This window comes from Ostrea edulis, chromosome 8 (genome assembly GCF_947568905.1).
Source record: "Ostrea edulis chromosome 8, xbOstEdul1.1, whole genome shotgun sequence".
NCBI lineage: Eukaryota > Metazoa > Mollusca > Bivalvia > Ostreida > Ostreidae > Ostrea > Ostrea edulis.
Genome location: NC_079171.1, coordinates 38,544,613 through 38,557,112, shown reverse-complemented (window position 1 = coordinate 38,557,112; position 12,500 = coordinate 38,544,613). Strand labels below are relative to the sequence as shown.

General features: G+C 36.4%; 2 protein-coding genes across 3 annotated transcripts in view; one reads left to right on the top strand and one right to left on the bottom strand.

Annotated features, from left to right (window-relative positions):
- LOC125663198 (fibroleukin-like) overlaps positions 1-1,127 on the top strand; it is an 8,159-nt gene extending 7,032 nt beyond the window's left edge. Inside the window, exon 4 of the mRNA XM_048895501.2 lies at positions 337-1,127. Coding sequence (XP_048751458.2) covers positions 337-593 — 257 coding nt within the window. The 3' untranslated portion in view covers positions 594-1,127. The remainder of the gene's footprint in view (positions 1-336) is intronic.
- A 267-nt stretch (positions 1,128-1,394) lies between these two features.
- Positions 1,395-12,500, bottom strand: part of LOC125662046 (inverted formin-2-like) — a 17,544-nt gene continuing 6,438 nt past the window's right edge. For both annotated transcript variants that reach the window (XM_048894221.2, XM_048894222.2), the window contains exons 5-16: positions 11,569-11,747; positions 11,194-11,273; positions 9,805-9,946; positions 8,909-9,302; positions 8,603-8,739; positions 7,336-7,500; positions 6,011-6,268; positions 4,529-4,710; positions 3,686-3,806; positions 3,163-3,327; positions 1,983-2,061; positions 1,395-1,562 (exon numbers count right to left, since the gene is read on the bottom strand). In XM_048894221.2, coding sequence (XP_048750178.2) covers positions 1,462-1,562; positions 1,983-2,061; positions 3,163-3,327; positions 3,686-3,806; positions 4,529-4,710; positions 6,011-6,268; positions 7,336-7,500; positions 8,603-8,739; positions 8,909-9,302; positions 9,805-9,946; positions 11,194-11,273; positions 11,569-11,747 — 2,003 coding nt within the window. In that variant the 3' untranslated portion in view covers positions 1,395-1,461. The remainder of the gene's footprint in view (positions 1,563-1,982; positions 2,062-3,162; positions 3,328-3,685; positions 3,807-4,528; positions 4,711-6,010; positions 6,269-7,335; positions 7,501-8,602; positions 8,740-8,908; positions 9,303-9,804; positions 9,947-11,193; positions 11,274-11,568; positions 11,748-12,500) is intronic.

Genomic DNA, 12,500 nt, shown 5'->3' with positions numbered 1-12,500 from the left:
GCCTCTTGTTAAGAAATATAAACGAGATTTAAGTACTGAAATACCATATTGTTGACTATTTCGTTACTTTACACGGAACAGCCAATGTACCTTTGACCTTGCGGACGCTTCCTATTTAGTAATGATTACTGAATCGAACTAGTTTGCAACAAACATGTATTCATTGTCTATGATGAAAGCACAGTCAATTTCAAAAGAAATATATAAGAAAATGATTCAGTGAATATAAAATATGATAAATAAAAAACCCATATATGATTCAATATGACTAGACTTCATACTATTGAGTAAAAGTAAATTTTAAAATGTATATGTAATCAAAAAGTTATATAATAGGAGATTCCATAATGCCAACTGGAAACCTAAAGCAGAATTTGAAAGGAATGATGTTTAGCACCGCCGAAAAAGACCAAGATCGATATGATGTGGGCAACTGTGCCAAACTCTACAAGGGAGGCTGGTGGTTCAATGCATGCCATTACGCTTTCCTGACAGGTCCCTTTGGGTCTGACGGCTGGTTCAAACCTTGGTACCCGGTATTTACACATGGACACCAAATCCAAGCTGTAATCATGATGACAAAGAGAAAGTAAAAGCGGAACAACGTTGACAAAGAGAAAGTAAGCGTGGTTACTACGGTGACAAAGAGAAAGTAAGATTGGTAACGTCACAAAGAACAGTAAGTGTGGTAATTGTGACATCACAAGAAGAAACTAATAGTGATTCTCGGAAATCCCCGCAGCTGTATTTTTCGTGTTCACTCAACACGCGTAGATTTCGAAAAAAAAATAAATATGGAATTTGATGACTTTCAGAGTGACACCACATTAGAAAATAATACGCCAGACGTTCCTGTATTTTCTTCAAATATGAAACGTGCATTATGACGTCATATTATTTTTATCGTAAACCATAATGTGTGTGGAAATTTAAATCATAAGCTTTAGGAACTCTATTTTCAGTGGAATCAACAGCACAATAAAATATCAATCTAATAGCTAAATTCAACCCAACCCCCCCACAAACAGGGAATCTAGCGAATATAATATTTCCGAAAAAACCTATCTCTCCAATATAATAGTTTTCCGGGTCCACTACTGTCTGGATCGGATCTCACCATTATGAAATCATCCAAAAACAGATCTGTCTCTAAAATGTCATCAGTTCCTACGCCATTCTCTATCGTGGGGATCCAGATTAGAATACTTGCTTGTCGTAAGTGGTGACTAAATAGGGCGGTCCTTCGGATGAGACCGCAAAAACCGAGGTCCCGTGTCGCAGCAGGTAAAGATCCCTCCAAAGGCCTAAATTTTTCAGTCCTTCACTGACAATGGTAACGTCTCCATATGAGTGAAAACTTCTCGAGAGGTACATGAAACAATATACAATCTAGCAAATCTTAACATTGGTTTTATTTGTCCTTTAGCCTCGTTGAGGCGTTTAGTATCTGTTCTATGATTGTCATGATCTTGTTTTCCGGAGTTTGGATCCTTCTCGAATTTCCTGCAGCAATCGGTCTATGATGCAGTCTTCCTCAACTGGTTTCACAACTGCTGAGACACCTGAAAAATATAAAACTGAATAGATGATACCAAATGGGATATATCACGCTACAGCCTACTTTCATTGCGTCTATACTGAATTGATGATATTAAACATTTAAAGAGTGTAGCACGCTACAGTATGTTTTCGTTGCGTCTATAATACATATTTATAAGTTAATATTAAACATATACTGTAAATGTGTTTACTTACGCGTGGAGGAAATTTACACTACTTACGCGGTCATGTCATAAGCGCGTAAATATCATCCACTCAGTTATGAATAATTGATATAATATATACATAATGTATCATATTCAGTTACCGCGTAGCTCCCTCCCCCTCCTAACTCGGGTAATGTCGGACGTGGAAAAACGCGTACTTAACCCCAGCGTAAATAACCCCTTTAACGGTACATGATACATCATGCTATAACTTACGTTCTTTGCTTTTGAGTTTATACGCCTTTTCCTGTTTTTGTTTCCTTCTCTGTTCCGCTTTTTCTTCTTTTCGATTTTCCTAAAAAAAAAAAAAGAAGATATTATTCAAATGTTATTACCAATAAAAAAACAACAACAAACAAACCGTGCTTTGAGTTAAGCATGTAAATACACAGAGCTGCATATTTAACTACACAGTGTCATTGTAATCCGAAATTCCTCTGACTCTTACATCCGCTTCTATATTGTGACATACGCGACAGAGAGTCAGAGCGGACTCCACATTACAGTAAAGATTTTATTCATGATTGGGAAATATATTTATGTATATAATGTTACATCCAGTACTTTGTGTTAAACAGTTATCTCCCTTGAAGTATGTAAATATTGCTAACTTTCATTGCATATCAATTAGTTGGTAATAGTAATTTTGTATTTTATATTTCTACATATATTTAACTGTTGTAATACTGTTGTGACAGGACTTAGGGAAATGTTAAATATATACATTGCTGAATGCTGAATAAACACTTTGTCTACAAACCTCAACAGGAGTTGGTATTTTGCATCAAAGAACCCCAACAGGAGTTTGTGTTTTCTATCAAACTCATAATTAACACTCAGTTACATTAACTCAAGTTCTGATGCATTAACATGGATTTAATAAAAAACTTACATAGAGTGAAAACATTCCTCGTAATTCATCATTATTTCACATTTGTTTGATAATCTCCTCGAGATCTGAACAGAAAATCTTTGAATTGATTAGGCTGTGATTTACAAACCAATTTTGACTACAGATTACTCCGTTTACATGGTCAAACTATAGGGCTCATGTCGAGCGTGACCAGTCGAAAGGAGATGCCTACTCCTCCTGGGCACCTGATACCACCTCTGGTATATCCAGGGGTCTGTGTTTGCCCAACTCATATTTTGTATTCCTTCTAAGAGTTATGAGATTGATCACTGTTCGTTATCTTCGCTTCTCATTGAAAAAAAATCAAAAGCACAACGTTAGAGGTAGGTATGGAAATGGACCACTAAAAGCACGAAGGTGGAGCTATAAATAGATTGAACCGTGAAAGGCACGAGGGTGGAGATCTGTTTGAACAGAAATTTTTAGGATTGAACAATTAAACACACGAAGGTGGATAAACATGCACATGTATCTATATCTTACCTTTTGACATCGTGTAACGTGGTCACAAAAAGTGTTCATGTTGCGTATACATTCATCGATTTTGAAACTCTGTTCGTCTTCACAAAAGTAGCTGGCCAATTCTTTTGCCAAATTGGCTATATTGCGTAATCCCTCATCCAATGATGTCATTCCCTGTCGAGCGTCCTACACCGGTAAATATAATATCGTATCAGTACTAATAGGTCATTTCCTGAATATCGTATAAGTACCTTTGATATCTATACAAATTGTAATGGTTGCCATTTCATCACGTGCGTATGAATAAAGATAGATGTAGCGCGTCTATTTTAATGGCTGTGTATTTCGACAGAAATGAAAGTGAAGTATAAAAACATGCATAAGAAATTATATACATGTACTTCATAAGGGTGTGAAGTGCATTGCTTCTTGTCGGCATACTCTACATGCAACGCTATCATTCTTAATGTGCAGATTGGTAAATTTTACCCAAGAAAAAAAACCCTTCGTGTTAAACGACAAAACCAGAGTTCATGGACTTCACCTGTATGAAGGTTTTGAGTTGGTTTCTGACGTCAGCTGGACAGTTTACCAGGCCTTCGTGAAGTTTTGAGACTCTCCCTTTTAATTCCGCCACTTCCTCTCTTAAATCCTTTAATGTGAACCTGCACAATGCACAATGTACAAATATGGCAAACTGTATAATAGATTTCTTTGCAATTGATATATTGCACAATTTGTTACAGTGTATAACTTTAAAATAAATTTATGCGTTAAAAATCTGTTAATAGCAAAACAAAAACGATACATATGGTCGTTATAATGATCTAGCTTGCCGATACAACTGATCATTTGGTCAAACGCTGTTTCATACTAATTGTTAGGCCGATCTTGACACACTGATTTTAACTACGGATAACTCCATTTACCCAATGAAGACATAGGCTCACGGTGGGTGTGACCGGTCGACAGGGGATGATTACTCTTCCTAGGCACCTGATCCCACCTCTGGTGTGTCCAGGTGTCCATATTTGTCTAACTTTTTATTCCTTATAGAAGTTGTGATATTGATCACTGTTCGTCATCTTCACCTTTCATATATTATGGTAGTTCTTTTAAAAAGGTTCTCCTTTAAAGCAACACATAATCATAAATGGGAAACTGCTACTGATATTAAGATAATGGACCCATCACGGGTGTGACCGGTCAACAGGGGATGCTTATTCCTCCTAGGCACCTAATCCCACCTCTGGCATTTCGACTGCTCTCTATTTTGTATTCTATATAGGACAAAACTCTGAGAACCCGGAGTACTTACCGTTATTTCCACCATCTCCATTTAATGATTTTATCAAATCCTAATATTCAAAGCAAGCAAACTACTTACTTTGAGACTTTTGACAGATCGGGGGAAATCTCATCTAGAAAAGATAGAGCGTCTGCGTTCTCCTTCTCAGCCTCCGCCACAAGGTAGTGAAGAAATGTTACCCGAGGTTTGTTAGCTCGAGTGTCCATTAGTTTGTCCAACGATTCAATTCGGAAACCCTTTGCATTTCCATTGTATTTTCCCTAACAACGATAAATTGTGGTTGTTACTATGAATAGCAAAAAAAAAAAAGAAAAAAAAAAAAAGAACTGAGAATGCGGGAAGGGGGATGTTGAAGAAGAAACAAACCCAACTCATGTTACTCAAGTTATAAAGAAAAGATACAACAATGTTAGTTTTTGAGAAACTTTTTTTTTTTTTTTCTTTTTTTTTTTTTTTTTTTTTTTTTTTTAGAAAATTCAGATTTTGCAGAGTAGAAGGTAAAGGTTAAAAGAAGACAGTCTGATACCCACTCTTACAAGCTAAGATTATCTGTCATTAACAATCTAAAATTATCTGTCATTAACAAGCTAAGACTATCTGTCATTAAAAAGCTAAGATTATCTGTCATTAACAAGCTAAGACTATCTGTCATTAACAAGCGAAGACTATCTGTCATTAATAAGCTAAGATTATCTGTCATTAATACGCTAAGATTATCTGTCATTAACAAGCTAAGATTATCTGTCATTAACAAGCTAAGATTATCTGTCATGAACAAGCTAAGATTATCTGTCATGAACAATCTAAGATTATCTGTCATGAACAAGCTAAGATTATTTGTCATGAACAAGCTAAGATTATCTGTCATGAACAATCTAAGATTATCTGTCATGAACAAGCTAAGATTATCTGTCATTAACAAGCTAATATAATATGTCATGAACAATCTAAGATTATCCGTCATTAACAAACTAAAATTATCTGTCATTAACAAGCTAAGATTATCTCTCATTAACAAACTAAGATTATCTGTCACTAACAAGCTAAGATTATCTGTCATTAACACGTTAATATAATCTGTCATTAACAAGCTAAGATTATCCGTCATTAACAAGCTAAGCTTATCTGCCATTAATAGCTAAGATTATCTGTCATGAACAAGCTAAGATTATCTGTCATTAACAAGCTATGGTTGGTATTGCCTACCAAATCATATACCCACTAGGTAAATTACAATGTAGAATATGAGCCAGGGGGAGATAACTAACTGCTAAAAAGCATTCTGTATTTCCCATGTACAGTGTATCGGGCTTCGAACATGTTGAAAAATACTAACTGCTTTTTAGTCATGACATACATGTATATAAATAATCACATTTGGTAATAATATGTATTTTGTAAAAAAAACAAACAAAAAAAAAAAAAAAAAAAAACAAAAAAAAAACAATATAATTTCTATGTTCTTCTCTATGGGCATAAACTTGCGATTCATTGATCTCCTGATTGGTACAGCCATGAAAACAACAAAATATGAAGACATTAGAACAGAGAAAACAGTACCGCATTCATGAAATTTCCAGAGTGTAAGACATAACGAAGGAACACTTTGAAAGATTCGTTCTTCAGTAGATGGTGACAGGTGTTCTCAAAGGCGGCAATATTCGGCAAGAGTGAATCGAGAGTAATTTGAAATTCATCTTTCAGAACTAGACCGTCGATGCGGATTTCAAAAGATGGCAGTTGGGCGAGTGTTTCGAAGAACTTTTCAGCGTTTCCAAGTTTCTCTTTGTCTCCCTCAAAATCTCTTAGCATCTTAATCTGATTAAAAACAAATCATATCATAAAAACACAAGTTAGGATAGATAGTCCGGAGATATGTATTTAGTTTATGCTGTCTGACGTGTGTCATACCAGTTGTTAGGTCGTTCTGTACATACTAAGTTTGAGTACAGACTACTCCGTTTACATGATCAAGATAGCGAACTCACGGCGGATGTGACCGATCAACATAGGATGCTTATTTCTTCTAGGCACCTGATCCCACCTCTGGTGTGTCCAGGAGTCCGTGGTTGCTCAACTCCTAATTTTGTATTCTTTGTAGGAGTGTCCCGTAGGGATCCGGGTTAGAATAGATCCTCAGTACCCCTTACTTGTCGTAAGAGGCGACTAAATGGGGCGGTCCTTCGGATGAGACCGCAAAAACCGAGATCCCGTGTCACAGCAGATGTGACACGATAAAAATCCCTCCCTGCTCAAAGGCCATAAGCGCCGAGCATAGACCTAAATTTTGCAGCCCTTCACCGGCAATGGTGACGTTCCCATATGAGTGAAAGATTCTCGAGCGGGACGTTAAACAATATACAACCACAACAACCTTATAGGAGTTATCAGATTGATCCCTGCTCATAATCTTTACTTTCATTTGGAAACAAAATGAATAAATCGAACTCAATACAATTCAAATCTGATACGAGGGTGCTACTTATACATCCATAATAGAGAAACAGACGGCATCTCTAAAGTTAAGGATCATTACAAATCACTCCTAATACCACGAATGATTAGGAAATAAAACATATTTTGGCACACTGGTTTTGACTACGGATTACTCCGTTTACCTGAACGAGATATAGGGTTCACGACGGGTGTGACCGGTCAACAGGAGATGCTTACTCCTGCTAGGCACATGATCCCACCTCTGGTGTGTTCAGGAGTCCGTGTTTGCCTAATTCAGTATTTTGTATTCCCTATAGCATTTATGAGATTGATCACTTCGTTATCTTTACCTTTCAGGTATCGTAGTTTGTATAGATTAGCTAATAAAAGTCATACCGATTGTGACATCATCACACAGTTTCTGGTGTGACGTGGTAGCCATACCTTACCTCGTCAGCATCCGGAAGTATCTTTTGGAGACCAAGCAAACGCTCTTGTCCAATGGCGCGTGTGTCGCCAGCTTCGATCATAGATATAATTTCGCTGTGACTGCACTTAAATTGTTTCAGGAAAATGTTGACGTTCATGCTTCGTTTGTTGTCTAGTAATAATATCTGAAAACAAGAAATGTGTTAGAAACATAATTTTATATGTCCCACGTGTGGCAGTATTGTAAAGGATAAGATTTATCTACTAGTCAGGGACAACCATAATATTAAATAAGAAGTTTGTTCTCGCAAGGTACTAAGCAAGCATTTCCAAATAAACAGTCATTCGAGTCATTACCTTATGACCTGAAAACCAAGCATAGGCCTAAATGTTACAGCCCTTCACCGGCAATATGGTGACGTCTCAATATGTGTGAAAAATTCTCGAGTGGGACGTTAAACAATATTCAAACAATCATTCAATTCTTTCAGATGTACAAAATAGACGGTCCATTGTTTCACTTATATACATCAATGATGATTAATGGGATATATGATTTCCTATTCTATTATGTTGATATATGTAAAACTTAATGTTCACTTGAGAGAATAAATTCATTGCGCTGACTTCACTGTTTTGTTTTCTGACATATCGAACTTTGTCTAATTAGTCCAACTCAAAGAAAAGAGGTCAATTATATTTTGAAACATATTGGGCAGATTTTACAGATTAATCACATGTAAGGAGGAGACGAACTGATATTAGTTTCCATAATGGATACACAATTGTAGCATTTAAAATACACACAATCACATATCGAATTCCAAGGGAAAACGAAGAGCCCTCGAATTTGAAATCCAATATACCAAGTACAGTTGTATACTTAGTATCCAAAACTGAACTCGATTTTCCCCACTGTAACACCTACCATTTGATAAGAAGCTCCTCTACTATACAAATACAAAAATTAAAGTCGATAATGAATAAAATGTAATGTGGCATGATAGGTCGTTTATGGGCATAAATTCTTACTTTCAACCTTTTATATGATGAAGTTACAAATGAAGCCGGCAAATTAGATCGATGATAACACTGTTCTCTAACTTTTATATGATGGATTGGCCATGAGGCAAACGAGATCTATAATAGTATTTCTTGTTTTTCATTAATGGATTGGCCAGACAAATGATATTGAGGATAGATCAGACATATCTCCCACACGCTGATAAATACACGTATTGGTATTCTAATAATTATCATATCTTTCTCATGAACTCGTATGCTTACCACCGATGGTACTTTGGGTTTTGTATTTCCTTTGGATTTTTGAATTTGTTTCTGACAGAAGAGTTGCTCTAAGTTTTCATATTTCACAGGCACCTGATCCGACATACCAAGCACTTCTTTCCAAACATTTTCATGGGCTGTAATTATACAAAAAGTAGATGACATTGAACCCGCGACAATTATCATTAAATCGTTATTACACACCATTTCTTCAAAATATATTCTCGTAGAGTAGTCAACACTTTGATTACCATTGGTGGCATTGTAACACGTGATCAACCTCACAGACCACTTAGCAACACTTACACGAAATAGTGCGCAGTGGGAGCTTTTTCCAGTTGACGGTCTTCATCTTATGTTTGGGAGTTGGAGTCCACATCTCACAAGTGTCTGGCTGGTTACTACAGAATGTGGACGAAGCTGTTCCCGCTTTGATGCTCCCAGGTGGAAGCGGTGGTGGTGGTGGTATTCCAATGCCAGGTGGCGGCGGCGGTGGTGGTGGTGGTTGAATTCCGAAACCAGGTGGAGGAGGCGGCGGCGGTGGAATTCCAATGCCAGGTGGTGGCGGTGGTGGTGGTGGTGGTAATGGAGAAGGAGAAGAATATAAATCTGAGCCTTCATTTTGTCTGATCGTTGTGGATATAGATTCTGTTTGGGTTGATTCTGCGGTAATCGTACGATGTTCTTCTGTAGGGATTATCTATAGGGATGAATATGGTATTGTATCATTGGATCTTTCTCTCTTTCTAAATCGATATTATGATGTATTGCTATAGCTTAACAACTCTATAATTAAGCATGGATCAGTCTTGATTTAATAACATTACTTTTACATTTTGACGAATTTAGTTTTACCTTTATAGTTGTTAGGACATAGGTGTACATTTTTGGGTGGATTACTTCCAAGACGTAATTCAGAATCTGTTTATGGTGTACTTACGTAGTCTGTTTATTGAATACTTATGAAATCTGCTTACTGAGTACTTACGTAGACTGTTTACGGAATACTTATGTAGACTGTTTACTGAGTACTTACGCGGTCTGTTTACTGAGTACTTACGTGGTGTTTACTGAGTACTTACATAGTATGTTTACGGAGTACTTACGTGGTCTGTTTACTGAGTACTTACGTGGTCTGTTTACTGAGTACTTACATAGTCTGTGTACTGGGTACTTATGTAGTCTGTTTACTGAGTACTTACGTGGTCTGTTTGGACTGCCTTAGATGTCTTTGGGTAGATGGGCAATCCATCCATTCCTAGTACACTTGTTCTCTTGGCGCGTGTTTCATCAATTAGAACGACACGCCTGACTGACGTCTCCACTGATTTCCACTGTATGTCACTGATAAAATCAGATTTAAAATATATGTATATGTTTGTAAATAATTAAAATTTGTTTTATACCGATTGTTAGATCGTTCTTGGCACACTGGTTTTAACTACGGATAACTCCATTTACCCGATCAAGATATAGGGCTCAGGGCGGATGTGACCGGTCGACAGGGGATACTTACTCCTCCAAGGCACCGGGTCCTGATCCCACCTCTGGTGTGTCCAGGGGTCCGTGTCTGCCCAATTCTCTATTTTGTATTGCTTATAGGAGTTATGAGATTGATCATTGTTCGTTATGTTCACCTTTCATTCTTTCTGTCTCTCTGATATTCTGATATATCTAGATACTATTATATATGTGTGATGATTTAACTCCCCCCCCCCCAACATTCAAAACAAGAAAAATACAAGATAATAACCACGTGGATAGAAATGAGATGAAATGAATTCTGCCGTTTGAATTAATCTATGAGAAAAATTGTGGTTTCCCTTTAACACATTTTCACACAGATTGCAATTGACATCTGAGAAAAATATATAATTCTGATTCAATATGATACTGACAACAGACCTCGGCTAAAAGAATCAAATATACTCTAATACAATATTATAGGGTTATTGAACTTATATTGGTGAATATTGGCACGAGTTCGCTGTGAAAATGCACGAGCTTGTGAGTCATTTTCACAGCCAACTCGTGACAATATTCCCAAATATAAATTCAATAACACTTTTATTATATAGCTAAAGTATCTAGTTGTTAAATTATATTCCTTTTCACTCAAAATATTCCAAAATAGACGAGAATTCATCAATATTGGCATCTAAGGTGAGTGTGCAATATCGGCATGCATTTCTTAACTGTTCGATATTAAACCCGTCATTGATGCATGAGGCAAATTGATTTTATGAATGGGGACATTATCATTTATTTACAGTAAAACATTTTGCTTAAGTAAATATCAAATACCAGCTCTGTCAGATTCGGAGGACCGTCGTCTGCCATTTTGTCTTGTTTACGTGGTTACCTTACGGTAAGGTGAATATTGAACGCTCATACTGGGAGTGTTTCGGGCGCACACAATTTACGCAATGCAAAGTTAGCGTTCAATAGATCCTCAGGATATTGAACGCTAACATACTCTAGATTTTAGGCAGATTTTGTAATAGACTATTTATTAGCTATATGATAATTTAGATATACCGAACTTGGTATTTTCTTCATGCAGACTTAAAGAAGCTAATGTTTACACATACCTAAGCGGGTTTTCTGGTTCTATTTGTAGAAGAGTTTGTAACACATTCAGAAACACGTCCTCAAATGGAGTATTGTAAACCTTAAATATAATTCATTTCATATTGATACAGAATGGAGCTAATAATTAGCCAATTTATATGATATAATTTGGTTGGGCAGTTAACACATAGCAGTTTTTAAAAAGTCACAAAAACAATCATAGTTGTAAATAAAACTGAATATATAAGACATGTAATTTTGCATATGTATATTTCATTTCACATAATTATCTATTTCTCTCTTCAGTGTCATTCATATCCTTATCATGCGACTGTATATTCTATATTAGGATGAGTCTGGCTCAATGAAATGAATACACTTTGATAATCATAAACCTTTTGATAAAGAGCTCTGAAGACCTGGTCGTGATCATGGATGTTGACACAGGCGGGAAACGAAGCCGCCATTTCCTCATCATCGGACTGTTTCTCATCGTCAAAAACATCGCATTGAATGATCAAGTCATCGTCATCTTCATTTCTTAAGTTGCTAACCAAGTCCATAATGTCTAAACCTTTTAAAAATAGATAAACTACATGTATGAAAGGTGAGGATAGCGAAAAGGGATCAGTCTCATAACTCCTATAAGCAATACAAAATAAAGAGTTGGGCAAACACGGATCCAGTAATGCTCTAATTAACAACAGACAGCATCCGGTAAACTAATAAATGAAAACCATTATCGCTCCATGGTTTAATCTGTAGAAACGGTTAATTAATGTAAAACTTGTACGGTACCAATTTTGATGCACTAGATGCGCATGTCGACAAATAATGTCTCTTCAGTGATGTTCAACCGAAATGTTTGGAATCCGAAATAACAATGAAGTTTTAGAGCTATTATATCCAAAAACAGCGTGTCAAAAAAAGTGGAGTCAAATTCGTCTAAGGATAAGAGCTATGCATGAGGGAGATAATCCTTAATTTTGAAATGAATTTCTAAATTTTATAACAGTAATTAAATATACATCCGTATTTTAAAGCTAGTAACGAAGTACTTAGCTACTGGGCTGTAGAGACCCTCGGGGACTAACAGTCCACCAGCAGAGGCCTCGACCCAGGGGTTATATGTATGTATATTTTCGAAGCTTCGACCAGATTAACAACTGGTTCTGATAACTTATGTCATAGATACTGAATTATATATATATGTACATTTCTTATATATTTTCATGTATTTGTTATTGAGTTAAGATCACCCATGTGATGTTTTTCTTCTACAGATCTAACTGTAGTTAGTACGAAATGGACCCCGTGTTGGTGTGTC